Source organism: Pomacea canaliculata, linkage group LG9 (assembly GCF_003073045.1).
Source record: "Pomacea canaliculata isolate SZHN2017 linkage group LG9, ASM307304v1, whole genome shotgun sequence".
Classification (NCBI taxonomy): Eukaryota; Metazoa; Mollusca; class Gastropoda; order Architaenioglossa; family Ampullariidae; genus Pomacea; species Pomacea canaliculata.
Window position 1 is genome coordinate 19,678,804 of NC_037598.1, and position 18,196 is coordinate 19,696,999.

At 35.6% G+C, this 18,196-nt stretch overlaps 2 protein-coding genes across 4 annotated transcripts; both read right to left on the reverse strand.

The window, feature by feature from the left end:
- Positions 1 to 417: 417 nt before the first annotated feature.
- On the reverse strand, positions 418 to 2,879 carry LOC112572244 (histone deacetylase 10-like). The gene is made up of 6 exons (XM_025251819.1): positions 2,834 to 2,879; positions 2,405 to 2,447; positions 2,164 to 2,311; positions 1,337 to 1,474; positions 636 to 707; positions 418 to 426 (listed from the first exon to the last, which is right to left on the reverse strand). Exons 1-6 carry the CDS (start codon positions 2,862 to 2,864, stop codon positions 418 to 420), a joined length of 441 nt encoding a protein of 146 aa, XP_025107604.1. The 5' UTR covers positions 2,865 to 2,879.
- Positions 2,880 to 4,933: 2,054 nt separating this feature from the next.
- On the reverse strand, positions 4,934 to 17,884 carry LOC112572719 (potential E3 ubiquitin-protein ligase ariadne-2-like). Of its 3 annotated transcripts, none has more exons than XM_025252540.1 (16): positions 17,729 to 17,884; positions 17,144 to 17,271; positions 16,049 to 16,282; positions 13,911 to 13,978; positions 13,535 to 13,592; positions 13,049 to 13,199; positions 12,463 to 12,584; positions 12,113 to 12,222; positions 11,889 to 12,006; positions 11,531 to 11,581; positions 10,828 to 10,873; positions 10,379 to 10,506; positions 9,737 to 9,880; positions 9,315 to 9,383; positions 8,726 to 8,809; positions 4,934 to 8,176 (listed from the first exon to the last, which is right to left on the reverse strand). In XM_025252540.1, the coding sequence occupies exons 2-16, from the start codon at positions 17,150 to 17,152 to the stop codon at positions 8,105 to 8,107; spliced, it is 1,464 nt and encodes a 487-aa protein (XP_025108325.1). In that variant the 5' UTR covers positions 17,153 to 17,271; positions 17,729 to 17,884; the 3' UTR covers positions 4,934 to 8,104. The 3 variants fall into 3 exon arrangements, with proteins under 3 accessions (XP_025108325.1, XP_025108326.1, XP_025108327.1); XM_025252541.1 differs by having other exon boundaries at positions 17,709 to 17,832; XM_025252542.1 differs by lacking the exon at positions 17,729 to 17,884 and having other exon boundaries at positions 17,144 to 17,689.
- Positions 17,885 to 18,196: the final 312 nt, after the last annotated feature.

Consider the following 18,196-nt stretch of genomic DNA (forward strand, 5'->3'; position numbering starts at 1 on the left):
TCAAAAGATTAATTTCATTACAATGGTTCTGCTATTTCAGAATCTAATATTATCAACTCTATTTCTCAATGTATTGTATAATAAATTCACCACTAAATGTCTGACATAATTTGTATCTTTTGGTGACAAGTTACATTTACAGAAAATGCCAGATCACCTCCACAGCTAAAAGAACATGAATATGTATGTCTAGAACAACACTCAAGAAATACACAGTGAATCTTCATATTGCTCTTGTAGCATCGGATGACAGGCAAGATAACCCTTGTAAACTGTAAAGCTGACAGCACTACGATTTTGGTATCATCTCTTTGAATTTCTTAGGATTGGGCAAAAAAATGTCAAACTTTAATGATCATGGAAAAAATTACATCATCTCCATAAAGGCCATTACATAAAGCCATCTTGCTGAGTATGCTAACAGCCCTGATGTATAAAAAACACAAAGTACTTTACAAATTTACAAATGTAAATAGCTTACCTACCAGTGTGTACATCTCCATATATATATATCAAAAATCAAAAATGAGTTTTAAAAAGTGCACTTATTGACCTGGCACAGCTGGCACACTTTACACATCTACCATTGATTTTTAAGTAGTTCTGGTGCACAAAATGGATTTGTTTAAGATTACCTTGCCACTCATAATCTGGTCCATGAGATCAATTGCCCCTCCGACAGCAAGGCGTGCATTTTCATCCACATTCTACAAGAGAAGAAAGCAGTGTATAAAACTAGAATATGTATAACTAAATTATAAGCATTATAAGCATCATAAGCATAGAAGCAAGAGCTGCCAACGCAAGCTACAACAGCAACAATTATCCAACTGAATGTTTACTCCTCCTTTCTTTTAGTGCTTCACCTTCTCCATCATTATACAGTAACCTTCTTCACTTTCTCACTTCTTGAATCCATTCATTCCAGCCATGTACACATGGACAAGTACATCCATGTGCAAGCACATGTGCACGTGCACACACACATAGGCATTGCATAAACAAGGATGCCAAACCTATGGCCCATGGGCCACATCCGGGTCGAGAAGGTGCCTCATCCTGCCCACTCATTTTAACAAGACACAACATAATTTAATTTATAACGTCATGATTCTGGCAAAACCACCGTGTTCTTGCCCACGAGAGTTTATATCATGTCCAGTGTGGTCCTTGGGTGAGAAAAAAATTGAGCACATCACTGGCACAGGAATACTACTGCATCTTCAAGATATTAACCATATGAGACATTCTGCAGTCATCTTCTCTATCTCTCTTTCTATTTCCTTAACATGTTGCTTAATAATACATAACAGAAAAAAACATACTTCCTACTTACTTTGTGGAAGTAGATATAGTCATAGGACTGGGACATATGGCTCAGCTCTTCTGAGGTCATTGTCTTAGTCTTCTTCAGTAATTCTATATGCTTATCTGTATGACACAGCCGCACTTCTTCATCACTGGCTGGCCTCACCTTTGAAGGGAAGATGATCATCTTTAGCTCTATTAATTGGAACAACAAAACTTCCCCCAAACCTCAAAACCTTTACCACTTTATGAATGTACAAGTCTTTTGCCAAGCACAGGCACACACAAATGCACTGTACTATCAATTACACACACACACATTCTCTCTCTCTAACGTGGTATGTGCACATGTAACACACACACACAAGTACACAATGATCAAGCTGCAAAGGGAGGTAACAACATATACCTCATAGATGTTAGTGCAAAAATCTCAAGAACATCCCATCCATTGCCTACAAGATTAGAGTGTCTAATGATCACATATTTTGCTTATCCCTCTGTAAATTTTTTTTTTTTGGGAAACCCCATTAATATACCTAATTTCCATTGCTTGAAGTGCGATGTCATGATCGATTTATGCAAGAAAAGTTCTACAAATCAGAATTTTAATAATTATTTTGATTTGCCCTTCTAATACTTATTTTCATTCAGTTCTTCGTGATTTATTAAAACTTAAAACTGTGTTTAAACCTCAGCAATTTCTTGAAAATCAAGGTCATGTTCATAATGTGTTAAAGCACTAACAGAAAAAAAATAATGTGAAATAAAAGTAGTTTAATTGTTCCTGGTGGAATACAGATCAGATGGTAAAAAAAGAAGTTCAAAAAAATACTTTTACAGTGACATACTTACAGGCACATGTCTGCAGCGACTGACCAGTCCCAGTTCTTGAATACGAAAATAACAGCCTTCGATGCGTTCTGGTCGTTCAGTGAAGTCTTTATTCCAGGCACAGAAATGTGATGTAAGGCGACCGTCATAAACAAATCCAGTTTTGGGGCTGCAATGCAATTTAGAACACTTGTAAGTCTACATGACATTGACACATCAAAAATGACAGCACATTCTGCTGAGATGTTGATATGCTGCTTACCTGGTATCCACTTCTGAACATCCATGTTCAGCCATACCACCCACTGCACATGTCAAAACATAAGTATAAGTTAAAATAAACTCTAGTACCCTGATGATATCCCCATCTTAATTTCTCAATCTTCAAAATACTGTTTGAAAAATACTTTAATTCTATTCAATCAAAGCAAATACCCATTTTTAAAATGGTGGAAAAAAAATTTCTTTCATTTCAACTAGCACTTAAAGAATTATGTACCTTGCAAATTAAGTTAATGTGATAAATAATAACAGCAAGTTTTATTGATCCTTGTGGAAACTATACCAAAACCACAGCTCATCAATAATAAATATATAAATATCATGATTATCCACACACTCTAAACAACAAATGATAATAAACCAATTACTCATCCAGTCAAATAAGAATTTCCAGAACTAACTTCTTGACCTGTTAATTGGACCTGTTTTTTACTATGCATCTCATCTGTCTTCTGTCATACTGCTGTATTGTGATCTATGTTATTCTAGCATGTCCTGTTGAAGAAATCCCTAGATTTTCAAAAGAATAAACCTATAGGCCTAAAAGAAAAATGAGAGAACTTTACAAAAGCATATCAATGAGGTTTTACATACACATACACATTTATCTGCTTCTGGTTTGTGTACTACAAACTCCCAATTTTTATTGCATTACTAGCACTCTTAACCTTATTAACTTAAATTTTTTGTCAATACTGATAGCTTGTCCATGAAAAGTTCAAAACTGGCCATCTATAAACTCACAGTGTTACATAATGGTGTTTTATTAAATCAACAGTCGACACATCAAAAAGCAAATTATCTTGTTGTCTTCACTATTTATTAACGTTATATCTCGTTTCCCGAAACTCATACCTTGCTCTCGGTCAAAAAATAACTTGCTCACATTATATTTTACTTCATTCGTTTCAACACCAATAATTCTAATATACCACAGAGTCTTTATATTATCAAATAATAAGCGCGATGTCAGTCTTGACATAACTCTAAAATTCCATCCCATCATCAACTTTCTGACCGATTCAACACGTCTGGATCAAAATAATTTCAATCTTTAGACGTGAATTAGATCTAATGACCAGAAAAACAACACGAAACTCATTTACAGTGTATATTTTTAACAGAGGAATGCTTGCTTTAATTGAAAAACGGTGGTTAAGACCCGAACGAAGCGTGCATAGATATTGATAAGGGAGAAATGTAAAGGTGAATGTCAAAAACACACGAACCAAGTCAAAAGTGCGCAATCCGTACCCTCGGGTCTGACACTTTGATAACACTATATTCACAAACTTCCTTAACGCCGTGCTCTCTGCAAGGGTGACCCCAGCTGCTGATAATCCTGCTGGTTGGCACGTAGCCGCATTGCTTTTTTAATTCCCTGAGTGTGTTGGCTGGATGATGTTGTGTGCAGTGCTTGCGAATCGCTACATCAAAACACACCGCTCATCGAGCAACAATTCGAGTCAACAAAAAAGGTTTATGGAGTGGATATCATATCAGCCTATTCCCTGATTTACAAAACTTCTGCTCACCTTCTAAATCTGTTGTTATTGTAAATACAATGTAAGCTGTCGAACATAAGTAATTTGCAGAACCAACGACCACGAGAAGGGGAGTTAATCACCAACTTTGGTAAATATCGAGGTTGTGTCGGTCTGATCGTGGATATTAGTTCGTGGTCTGATTCTAATCCGCCAGTGTTTTGTTTTTAGGGTTTGGATGGGTATAGTATTTTACAGCGTTTATCGAAGAGTTATTGATGTTTCCTGTCGCAAGCATTCTTGTCTAGTCAGCTGCGTAGTTATGCACACGAAGAAGCCAAAATGTCCAACTTACTGAGAGCACTGTGAAATGTCTCGAGAAATACTTATTGAGATCTCTCCTGCCCCCTCTTTCCCCCAAATTAACGGTTATAGTTCGTAACTTGTAATTCACGACTTTTAAATTGTGACAGCTTCATTGTATAACACAGGATGATTGCTCATCGAGTTCTTGTACTTCATAGTACTGTGTAGTAAAGAAAAGCCCAAGCGTTGAACATTAGCAGTTTCAAGTTCCTGTGGATGCAAAATTGTGGTGCGTCTGAGGATGCGTGTTACGTTTATGCATACTGATCTATAGCTATACTTCTTTGTTTTTCATAATTTAATGTTATGTAGTCAACGCTATATGAACATACCGCCGTTTGAAACATGGATTTTTTGTAAAGGCCTACAGTAGCGATAATGTTAACATGAAGTCTTCTTGTGAAAAAGTTGCATTCATCTGCTCAAAAATATTTTGTTGAGTTCTCTGTTATTTGCTAGGCAGAGAAAAGGAAACAATCTGTGTGCCATACTACACTCAGAATTTTCTTGCATGGGTGTTGTGAAAGTGAACAAAATTTTCTTTAAATGTCCAACTGTAACTTTGTATTCCACATCAACTTGTAAATGGCAGTGGCACTTCAACACCATCGCCAATCACAGCCAGGGTGACTTGCAGAAAAAGAACAATATGGCAATGCAAAAGGTTGTCGTCTTATTTTTACTTTACCTTTCAATCATTTAAACTCAAATTCAGAAACACACTCATGATCGACTTCCAAGTCAGGACAACAATGTATACAAAACATACAGTGCAATGGCTCGTTCATGTAGAACTGCCAACTTTGATGTTTTTGCTACTGAATAAAAGTTGTAAGAAATGACACAAATATTTCACTGATTATTATTTTAGACATCTTTTCATTCCATGCAGACCAGTTTAAATAGACATCAGTTCGTTAAATTTATGCCTTAGAAACATGTATGCCTTTACAGCTATAGTTATAATTCTTGTTCTATTTTTATATAAGATTTTTATTTGTGAACATGACCTGTTAAACAGCGTCACTCACTTGTGCAAGATTCTTTAACTGAAAAAAAAAACTGATTTGACAATTGAAGCTTTCCAAGTCGTAATATGGTTTAAGAAAACATTTGTTCATCATAGAGCCCAGTCTTTTGAAGCACCTTGCAAAATTTTTCTTCTTGACATTTCCCATCATCCCTGAGCAAAAGGCAAAGTATTCATTCAGCCCAACTCTCAAGTAACTTTGACTCTTACTATTAAAGATTTTTAAACATGCTATAACAGATGTAATAAGATTTGAACTACAAGTTGCGTGTAAACCAATTGATGTAACTCATACTAATCCAGCAAGCAGCTGGATAACTGAAAACCACACTCAGAACAGTTTTCATTTTTGCCCATTTCCAGACTCACACGATGGATCTATATGAGAAAATTGTAAAATAATCTTGTCAAAAACAGTTTCCTTACTCGTCTTTTTCCTTTGTATTAAATCTTTCTATTAGCTAGTCATCAGTTTGAAACACTAGCCTTAACAAAGCTGCATAGAACTACGTATTTTTCTTAATTTTTATTCTATCTGTATTTATTTTCAAAAAAAAAAAAAGACAGCCACACAAAAGCATTCAGCCATACACTTTCTCATTCACACTGGAAGGTACCACACAGAAAATTCAAAATATGTTAACATACACTTTGAACATGTTTTTACAAAAAAAAAAAATACATCTTTTTTGGGAGAATCTTTTCCTCGTGACATGACTAAATCCATTCACACTAACTACTCTGCTACATAACTTGTCATCCCTTCTCTTCGTTCTTTTCTGACAGAAGATAACAGTGCAATGAATGCAGAAAATGTTTACATAAAGTTGTCACCAGTTCACAAAATCATACATTTCTTTCCAAGATCTGAAATAAAAAAAAAACATTGTTTGAAATGTTCTAGTAATAGAAGTTGGAGTAAAAACCAACAGAGACACCTCTCTTGACCAATGCTATGTTTTGTAAAACCAAAACCACACAATTGAACAGAACTTCCTAGACATTAATGAATGGAAGCATAATTATTTGTGTGGGTGACTGGCCTTGGGCTACTTAGTGCCTGCAGTCAAGAGGGATTCAGTCTATAATGAGTGCTTTAACGAGAACTCTAACTGAATGTTGAGAAAGCAAACAACAAAGCTTGGCGAGGGCAAACTCCTGAACAACTGCCACACTCTGCAAATAATGATAAAACTATAATCTTACATCCTGCAGAATGGGAATGATAAAAAAAATATTGTGATGACTGAACATCACTAATGGAGAAAACAAAAATCAGGCCTACTTGCGGGTCACAACAACACAATGTCTCTAGCAGATAGAATGCATTCAGACTGAAGCATGCACCTCCAAGATACATATTGGTGGATCCGAGATCAAAAGTTTCTGGAACAAGGTTGCTCTTTGCTAGAAACAGTGTTTGGAGAGAAGTAGTCACCAATGACCTTTATTTTGAAGTAAATGGTGCTGCCTATGGCCAACCCATGAACAGTGCTTATGGAAGTCTTTGGTGCTGCTGAGCATCAAGAACGATCAGCAGTTAAGATACATGCAGTATAAGCCACATTTAAGTACACATCACAGTGGATCCAAAATTCTCTACCCAGCAACCACAAAATTTTAAAAATTCAAACGCATTCAATGAGCATGTTCAAGCACCGACAAAACTGCTGTAGTCTAACATTCAATCAAGACCATGCTTTTGAAGGTCAAATACGACTGCAAAACGCATACACAAAATTTTTAAATCCCTTCTTGGGAAAAATTCTCATATATTGAATGAACTAAGCAGTGTCAGGTCATGAGATTATCACAATTTCCCTTTCAACACAAAAACAGTCATAGATTTACCATGCCCAAAGCAGTATTTCTCCTAGTCATCCTCATCGATATGAAATTCATTTATAATTGCACCAGCTGTAGTTCAGCTGTTTCTGGATCACGTTTCATTCTAGTAAAATAGCTATTTAGAGAATGATAATGCTGTCAACTACCAATGTAAGCTTATTGTACTTTCAAATGAAGAAAGTTTTGTACTACTGATAGAAGGTAAGTTGTGGAGTTGTGAACAAGTCTTAGAAAAACTGCAAGATTTGTGGTTTAAATGGTCACTTTTTATCAGCATTTAAAATAGCAAAAAGTGGGGCATGCTTTCTACACCTGTGACAGTCTTTGAAAGAAACAATCCTGGAAAAAACTTTGCTCACACCTACAAACTTACACTATTAAAAGTAACACTACTTCATAGCAAGTATTATGACAAGTTTAAAAATCCAGCACATTGTTACCTTCAGACAACAGCAGGTAGGCATACAAACAGGCTAAACTATTCCTTATGTCAGATAAGCCCTTGCATCAGCTGTTGGTAAAATATGAAATAAAAAGACCATGGAACAGCACCAAGAAACTAAATACCAAATCAAGGAATGACTGAAATGGTGGCTTTCTTTTCCCTCTTGCTATAGAAGTGTCCAAACAGAATGGCACAGCATTGTACATCTTGTCACACAACCATCTACATAGAACTCACCAATTGTTCTCTATTCAGGCTCCACTGCATAATTTCCTTCACTATGCCATCCTGTTGCCCACACTAGCACATTTCTTAAACCTAAATTCGGTTAAGATTTAAAAGTTAGAAAGTAGTATCTGCTCCCTCTGTACATTGTGAGTTCCATCAGAAAAACCCCAACTTAAATATGCATAAATTCATGTCACATTGTAAGTTACAATCCCAAGGAATACGCGCTTATCTTCACTGGGATCATTAAGTCAAAGGTTGAGATAACTGCATGAAGTGCTATACTTCTAAAAAATCCTTAAGTAAGGTCTGTCGTCTCTTCTCTGCAACATCCATTTGATTTTCAAGGTCCTGAAACAAAGAATAGTCTTTTTTTCTTTGAATATCCACATTCACTCTTAATAGTGAAGGATTAAGCCAATCTGCCATACTTTTTCACTCTTTTACTTCAAAAATATGGTGGAAACAGATTTTTTCAATCTATTGCAATCTGCTCATCACATCAACAGTTATCTTGTAAAAAGGTGTAGATTTCATTTACATTCTAATAACATTTGATTCATAGCCTCTCAGTCAAGCAAGACATCTCTTCAACAGCTAACATGACCTAGACATTAGAGATGCCATATGCTTATGCTAATTGTAGCAAGATATATCATAGTTAAGAAAAGCTCATGTTGAAAGGAAAATGTTGTTTTTTAATGTGATTACTTCATTCTATTTGATCACACTCAAAATTATAAACACTACAGAAACATTTATTCTCTAAAAAATTTGTAACTGGGTAACACCAGGGTCAACTATGAAAAGTTAACATTTTAAACACACATACACACACAATAAAGGAAAAAGGACACAATCAGAAATGGTTATTTTTCACAGTTGTTTCGTGTTACTTACCCCTCGATGCGTAATCTCAGCACGCTCAACTTTCCATGAGAGATTTTCAACTTCTGCCTCCAACTGAGCCTGCTGGTACTCAAACTAAAATACAAGCAATATAATATACCAAATAGAAACAAAATATCAAAAGGCTTCATGCAGATGAGTCCACATACTTTTAACTTTACCTGAATGTACAGCCATGCAGCCTTCCATACAGGTTATCAGTCAACAACCTTTCTAAACACCACTTTGATTCATCTTTTCTTTCTGTACCTCACAACCTTACCCTCCCATCCCTTCACTTCCAAGTTAAAAATAAAGACTTCCATAGCCCAGTGGTTGTAGGGTGAGCTACTGTGTCTAGGGCATGGTTTGTGGAAGGAGGAGTAACCCTATGCTTTGACTGCCTTTTAATTTCCCTAAAAACTCTGATACCCCATTCTGCTCATCAGATGCTGAGTGGGTAAGGAGTTGGGGGAACTGTTTTCTATCCATAGGTCTGAGCACACCTCAGACCAGCAAGCTTCTGCTTAACAGCTAGGCACATGAAGCACCATACTACTAAGCTTTCTCCTCTAATGAGTACATAACAAATATTACTCACCAGCTGCTTTCTTCCTCCTTTTTCCATGTAATAAGCATAAGGGTATGTGTACTGTAGCGTGTAGCGGCACTGAAAACCAGAAAAATACAGAGCTAGCAGCCAGAGCGTCGTAAGTAATATCTATAGTTTCTTTTAGGTGAACATGATGCAGGCTGAGATTCAAACAAATGACAGTAAAAAACTGAAAATTTCCTGAAACACTTTGCAATTTTATCAAGAAAAAAATGCTGGAAAAATTAAGTTTTCCCATTATGCCAGAATCTCTTAGCTTCTAGCCTCAGTTCAGAAACTGATGTTGATCAGAATTGTGGAAATTTTAAAACAAGCAAAGTGATGAGTAAGCACCAGTGCTATGTAAAAAGCTTGAATTAAGGAGGATTCATGAAATGTGTACATTTCCACTTCAGTTTACATGCACATACCTTTTTGAGCAGTGCAGCAGCATTTAGCAGGTACTGCCAGTCTATCCATGTTCCCTCATTTTCCATGACTTTTGATGTAATGCGGGATGTAATCTTCTGAAGTGTCTGCTCCTCTAACTGTAGACTCTTAGCATGATTCTCCCACTGTCACAAGCAAGTACATGAATAAAAAGTATGTGCTTACATATACCAAGTGATTTTTAAATGCTTCTGCACATTATTAGGAAGATTATTTTGGTTATACCTATTCTAGTCATGAACCTTGCATTTAGTAAAACTGCTTAAAAAAATTGAACATTAAAAAGTAAAATTATGTAGAAAATGTCACGTAACTGTCAAAAATATAAAGATTTGTAAGACATGTAAATAGCAAACCATACAACAGTATAACAAAAAAATCTTAAAAGAGAGAAACCAATGAGGCAACTTAATCAAGGGTTTTGTGGGTCTTTCTAAATCCGATACTGTGATGACTGTAATGTCAACAAGGCAGTCTGATGGATCTGAACAGAATGTGAACAAGAGGATGTGGTAGGAAGGGGGCCTGTGAAACCTTTGTTTTTTCCAAGCACAATGCTAGTGGAATGTATGCATGATGCAAACACCAATGGCGCAAAGGTTTCCTGTTTTCTAATATCTTACCCTTTCAAAATAAAACAAGTACTTCTTCAAAGCTTCCCGTGCTTGTACATGCACAGATTCATTGGCAATGTTGGGGTTTTCTTTATAGCGACTGCATTCATAATATTCGCTGCCATGCGACTTCCAGTCTGGAAAAAAACTTTCTCAGATCACTGAATAGCTAACTGATGTGGGTGATCCCAGGATGATGAAACAGCAGTTTTGAACCAGTGGTAATGTAAATGCTGGACAAGTAGTAGAAGATCTATGCAATAATGTGGATAATAAAACAACAATTACAAACCACTGGTACAGTAAATAATAGATGATTAAAAGGTAAAAATATTGATGATGAAAAGATGATAAAACAACAGTTATAAATCCCTCTTGCAATATACATTGAATAGAATTAACATGTTTTACAAATTTACTACACTGTACTGTACTAGAACAAGAAATACAACACAAACCTCCTAGACACATCCAGCAGAAATCAAACTTGCACTTTGAACATTGCTGGAATAGAAAAAAAGAAGACAAAATTACAAAAATTAAAAAAGAAAAGAAAGAAAAAGAGATGAATCAGAGACAAAGTAACACCTCAGATTAAATGTGTGCATTTTAAAATGTTGTTTCATTAGACCTTGTACAGTCTGAAAATCATGACTTTGAACATTGCATCAACAAAATGTGCTTCATTTTACACAAAATATTATCTTTAATATATGCTTTATTATGTCACTACTTTGTTTCATGTAGTCCTGCAAGCCAAGTGCATTAAGCTCACCTTCACAACAAAAGGGAAAATATGCTTTACAAAGTCCATTATTATTACTATTATAGGGCAGTCTGGGTGGTAAACGTATAATTGCTGCTTCTATGACTAGCAGTCAATGGTGACCTGCATCCCTAGAAATAAATTAAATCCTTAAAATATCATTGTCAGCTATGATGTGTGTAAAGACCAAAGCAAAAAACAAGCCCCAAGGACCAGTATATTAAAGCATGGGGTCGCTATTATCAAATCTACTACTGTAAAATGGGCATGGGGTAAGGAAACACCTTTTCATGGAGAAGTATTCATCCAGAGGATCATATTTTCATTTTACTGGAACAGTACTAATCAAAAAAACCAAAAAAAAACCAAAAAGCAAAAAACACAGCACCCCTTACCATATGGTTACATCCTCCATTCTTCTCAATGCACACATGACACTTGGGACACTGAAACAAATATACACTTCTTCCATATATCTGTATAGAATGCCTAACTTGTACAAGTAGCTGTTTCATCTTTGCATAAAATACCTTAATTCTACATGCAGCTTGACATTTCACATTCGCTACTCATTTCTGTTTTGGCAATATTCCTAACATAGCACCTGCACAGAAGTATTCAGAATATTTTCATGCTTTGTCCTAAGCACAACAGATTTAGCATGATGATGAAAATGTAGTATTTCAATGCTTTTTTTAAAACAGATGCTGCATGATAACAACTCTAGCTTGTTCCAATAAGTTTGAAACTTACATCTTTAGTATGAGCACTTATATAGTTCGCTGTCTCTGAATCATCAGCGCATTTGGTGAGCCACTTCTTTATAACATCACAGTCTGTTGGTGCATGGTACTCAATGCCACATCTGAAACTGCACAAAGGTGGAAAATTAAAGCATGCACATCTCCAAAGCTGCTTTATGCAATCACAATAACCAGACACATGATCTAAATTGCAAACAGCAAACTTGTACCCACCAATATGTAGATTTGCAAGTGGAGCACTCCACCTTTTTGGCACGAGGTTCTTTGGCATGAATTATGACAGAGCAATTGGGACCAGGACAAAACCGTAATTTGGGATGTCCCTGATAACAACAACAAAAACTCTATTACTTTGATGCTCTTTTTTAAAGCTCTCAAATTTATTACAAATGTCACAACCATTTGCACTCCCACACTACAAAAATAACAGACTGGTTTTAAAAAGTAGTACAATTCTAAGAACCTTAAAAAAATTACCATTCATAAAGCCACAGTCAATAATGGACCCATCCCTTTCAGTTCAGTGTTTTACTAAACCATAACAAACACGAGAGTAAACTTGCCTTTATGAGGTCCATAAAACAGAGCTTGGAAAACTTATCTCGCAATTTAGGATCTGTCAGTATGGCATACAGAAAATTCTCTGGTACAAGAACCCTGCACTGTTGCCCCATGCATTCTATACCTGTGAAAATAATTTAAACTTTTGTCACTTTTGCCCAAATGCAAGACAATAAAGATGGCATCAAACATTAGTTTGTTTACCCTGTAAATTATTTTCAGTACTTAATAAAGATAAATAAAGCTGACATCAGTACTTTCACTAAAGTGTATCTACTTGATCCCAAACAGTCATGAAGATTAAGCATGCATTCTCTAACGCAACAGCAATGGATTATTTAACCAGTCATAGTTTTCTGAAAAATTCATAATTTTTCCCTAATCTTGTTCTTCTCATCCCTGCATTGTTCTTCCTTATTTTTGCAAGAAAAATCTGTACATATCTTCAACAAACACTGACAATTTCTTATTCAGCAACAGTTTTAAACGGGGAACTATCTGAGATTAATCAGGCAGCCAGGCAAGTCTGAAAAAGGTGTTCAAAACCATATATAATAAAAACTCATTTGTGAAATATTTGAAACTCACCCATCGTTCTGCCATTCACAATCTGAATGCGAAAATGCATGTCCCAGCATGGCTGACAGAAGAGATGGCCACATGTCAGACCCATTAATTTTTCCTGTGGAAAATTATCTGTACATACTGAACACATGATGTTCCCAATTGTCGGAGGTTCCTGCAAAAAAGTTTGAAAAACTATAATCTGTACATCTTTTCAAAACTAAATGCTAACATCTACCAGTCCAAGTTTTCTATGACATAAAGTAATATTGCAATTCTTAAGGCCCTTCTTAACCAGACAAATATGGACAAACATTTGAAAAGTCTGGTATGTTTATATAACCATCCTGTAGACACTTCAATACATCAACCAATTATAATAAATCAAGTTCTGTAACTATCTGATAACAGTTCTGCAAAAGCACAAAAGCTGAATGTAAGTGTTTTTATGTGAATATTATTTTAACAGTTAATCAAGTGAAACCATTTTTATTTGTCATATGTACTTGCTTTTTTTGCACTTGTAATATTAGATTCCACTAGCAGTTTTTCAGGATCTCGACGATAACTGCAATGGATGTCAGACACCTCTTATAATATTATTAATGTTTACACTAGTGCTAAAACAAAGAAGTAAGGTTTAACTGTATAAAGGCTACCCCAAAAAAATTGATTTTTTAATAGGTGTGCTTGTCTTCTCAGAAAGTAAATATATAAAGAAATATAAAAAGAGGCTTAGTATGCTTAACTATGAATTAAAGAGACTTAGCCAAGAAGTCAGAAAAACATTTAGTCAGAAGCATAAGAAGGCAATGATAAACGTTTTCAATTCATGGATATTTTCTAAAGATAAATAAGCAATGAAAGGGCTTTATTTCATGCATACCTCTCTATGATGTGATCTCTCTGCCATTCATAAATGTGCAACAGCATCTTGGCTAAAGATGGTGTCATCTGAAAAATAGTTCTGTATCACCAGGGCTATTCTTTCAGACGTGACCTACCACCATCCCCAGTAGAGAAAACTGTCAGCCCACGTAAAAATAGTTATATTGTGGAATTTCATGAAATACCAACATAATAACAGAATGAAAAAAGGGAGTAGGCTTTTCAACAATAACATGGCAGAGCATTTCTGCCTTTTAAATATAGCAAACCCAATGAATTTCTAAAAGGAACAGTCATAACCTCTTTAAAGGTGGAACTTCTTGTGGGCAGTTTTTAAAATGGTTACGCCCAGGCGAAAGAAGGTAGGAGTACACACAGTGCTGACTTTTACATACAGCCAGTTTTTCCCAATTGTTGCCCTGACCCTGAGGCAGGGTGGTGATCACAGGCGGTGCCAACTACCCTAGCAATAAAACACCTTTGTCAGCTGCTTACTTGCTGTTGGCATTTAGAAAGCTAAGGTGAAACAGTTTGCAACTGAACATACTGTCAGGGTTAGGACCAACAATTGAATGTATTCTCTATAAAATGGAGAGAAAAATAAAGCAGACAAGGATGAACAGCACAAATGACACACATATAAAACTGAATTTCAAAACTTTATTTTTATTGCTTTTGTTTATCTTTCTTTATATCTCTATTATATCTTTCTTTACTCATAAGCAGGGATAACAATAGTCAGCACTTTCCATTTATTCCCCTGGTGATGCACATAAAGTGTCTTTCTTTGGGTGTTATGTTCATACTTTTACAAATGGCCAACAATTCACACCTGTAACACAGTGCCCATTTACCATCTACAAAAGAGGCCCCACGGTTTGTTTACTGGTGAGCACAAGGTGAAGGATACTGTAGATCACATTCATGCATATTCAGTTTCGTGCACCTCTTCACTCAATGTGAAGATGTCAAAAATGGATGGGCATGTGCTGATCATCTTTGGTTAATAATAATAAAGATGATTTTATTAAAGGTGGGCTCAAAAAGTTTTACCAAGGAGAAAAACACAAAACATAATAATAATTGATGGTTGTCCTAATGGACATAACATCGTCTGGAATTAGTCGTCCCCACTTGGTAACAGTTATTCCTAAGTGAAAGAATGTAACTTGCATACATTAACTTGGGGGATTATCCCCATTCAATACAAAAAAATTTGCTAAGTTTACCAATTTGGGACTTGTAAATAATACATATCTGAAAAAATGGATGTCACGGATCTGCAGTCGTTTTACTTTTTCTGTCCCAATTTCACTTCACCAGGGGATTGAACTGGAAATGTTAAATATTTATATCCTCGCTTATGAGTAAAGAAAGATAAATAAATACTGAGGAAAATAAAGGGAAAAAGCAATAAAAATGAAGTTTGAAGATTCAGTTTTTTTTTTTTTTTTTTTTATGCCATTTGTGCTGTTCATCCTTCTCTCATTTATATTCTTTTTTTGTTTGTTTATGGAGCATACATTTAGTCCTAACCATGACAGCATGTTCAGATAGAAGCTGATTTGCTTCACCTCTTAGACCCTAAAGCTTATCTGGTAAGAAAAACGTTTTATTGCTAGGCTAATCGGCAAAGCCTGTGATCTCTACCCAGCCTATTATCCGTGTAGTAATTGGAGACAACTGGCCCCTAGTTACCAGCATCGCGTGTACTTCTACCTTCCCTCACATGGGCAAAACCACTTTCATCCTCTGGCTAGAAATTCTGCCTTTAAATCTGTGAGATCATAGTTATTTTTATCAGTTTTTTTTTTAAGTATACAATGCAGTATTTTGACTAAGAAAAATAGACTGCAAATCATTATTACTCAAACAAAAATATCCTGATGACAATGAAATCCCACTTTCATAGCTGGGTTTCCACAAATCGTGCAATAGATGTGTTAGTCTTTCTAGTGATAGTAAAAGGGACTATGCTTAATAAAGATCTTTAAAACATAAAATTTATAATGCCCACTATACCAAACTATAATGTTGTTGAGAAAAAAATTAATTAAAAATAAAAATCCTCACTAATAAGATAGATAGAGCAATGAAGACTGTGAAATGGACAGAAAGTAACAACTTGACACTAACCTTAAGGGTGGAGCACAAAGCCTCGATTTCTTCATTAAGAAGCCTCTCAGCATCCTCAACTTGCAGAATGTCATATTCAAAATATTCCGGGTCATCACTTTTCTTTGGCTTGTCAATGTCAAGATCATCTGTATCTACGTCATAGTAATGATCAAACTCATCCTCTTCCATGTCTTCTGACTGGTCACTGGCCTCAGATGCTGGATCCGATAGCTGTCGCTTCATGTTTTCTGCCTTATAAACAATATTGTGACAAGTTATTATAGGGTCTTACAGTTTTGTAGCAATTAAAATGTGTTTGGTGAACACATGAAGACATGCATGTATTGCATCTATCCCTTCCTCTCTACCTTTGTGTGCATGTGTGTGCACATCCATGTATAGGTGTATAAATGTGAGTGAGAGAATCAAAGCAGAGAAGCTGAAGATATCAAGGCAATTTATTATGTCAGTACACATTAGAACACAACTTTAATTCAATCACTTCAAATAATTTGAAATAAGAGAAATTTTTGAAGTTCATTACTCTGACAACAATAATAATCATCATCATAATGAAGATTTATATAGCACTTTTCCAAATGTTTGCTCAGAGTGCTTTGCAAAAATAATATGCGTATTTATGCATGTTCATGATCAGAGCAGGGTCACAGTGAAGTCATTGTTCACAAAAGATGTGTCTTAAGTTTAGACTTAAAGGTGGTAAAAGAATCAGAGTGTTGAAGGCTGATGGGGCTTGGTAGGAAATATGTTTTTTTTCTCAGCTAGTGGGACTCACAGAAAATTGGTGTCAGAAGATGAGCAAAGAAGTCATGCTGGCTTATAAATGGGAGCAAGTTCTGAGAGGTATCGAAGATTCGAGATGATGGAGTAAGTCAAAGTGGAAAGTTTGTAGGCTATACGAATCATGACTGGCAGCCAGCGAAGAGAGTGTATGATAGGCGATATATGTTTATATCTAAATGGTCTCACAGATAAGGCCAGCTGCATTACTCTAAATTCATATAAATCTGTCAAAACGATACTTGGCAATTCCAGCTAAAAGATAATTACAATAGTTCATCATTGACAGCACAAAGAAACTTGACTTCTTACCTGCGACATGACATGCAAAACAAATATAGTCTTCGCTGTCGTCGCTCTTCACTTCCTCCTTCAGAGTTCTTAATGAAAACCCTGCTTGTCTTACGTATTTTCTTTGTACTTCCTTCTCTGAATGTACCCTGAAGTTTGATTAATCGTTTATATTATATATCAACTACTAGAAATATAAGAACGTTTAAAGGAAAAGAGGAATGTCAGAACACTGCTTGATCCCTTCACAAACTAGTTCCTGAGAATTTAGTTTTCTAGGAATGACAAGGAACTATTACTCTATCTAAAACATGTCTTATAACTAAAGAACCGATAAAATTCCTCCTAGTGCAAAAAGCGATAAATTATAATCGTAATTGCTCCAGAAAGGCAACAGATTTTGGTCGCAAATTTCAACGGTTTATTGCCAAAACTAGGAAAGCAGCAACATCTCGGTATGTCGACATATACGGTTAAGGCTTCCATTTAAGATATCTCCAATTTAGAATCTTTGAGAAATGAAATACATCTAATCAGAATATATATTTTTAACGTCAAATCAGAAGAGAAAGCCAAATTTAATGACCCTTTCTATATCAAACTGACACTTTTGCGTTGTTTTGGTTCAACCAACAAAGACCTTCTCATCCGGAAGTGACGACAAAGCTAACTCATGAAGTGGATAATCGAGCATCAATTTCCCATTAAGTGAATATAAATACTGAAAAACTATGAGCAGTAGTGTGATTCTGTTCATTTAGATTTTGATGAACTACAATCTTCCTGAGTAAACTATGCCACATAATCTTTAATGATCCTTCCATGACGTACACAATAGGGAATCCCCATGCTGGTATTCCCCAAAGGATGTCCCCATTCCTCGGGCTGTCACCTTACAGCTAGAACTTTCAGGGTGAAATCATATCTTTAACAAAATCGAGGAATACTAAATAGCTGTAATTCAAGCGCAAGTACGATTACCAAATATATACCTAATAAATTATTTGTGGCAGTTAATTACAATCATGGATTTTTGTAAGTAGATCCGTCAAATGCATTGAGCAGTTTCACGTG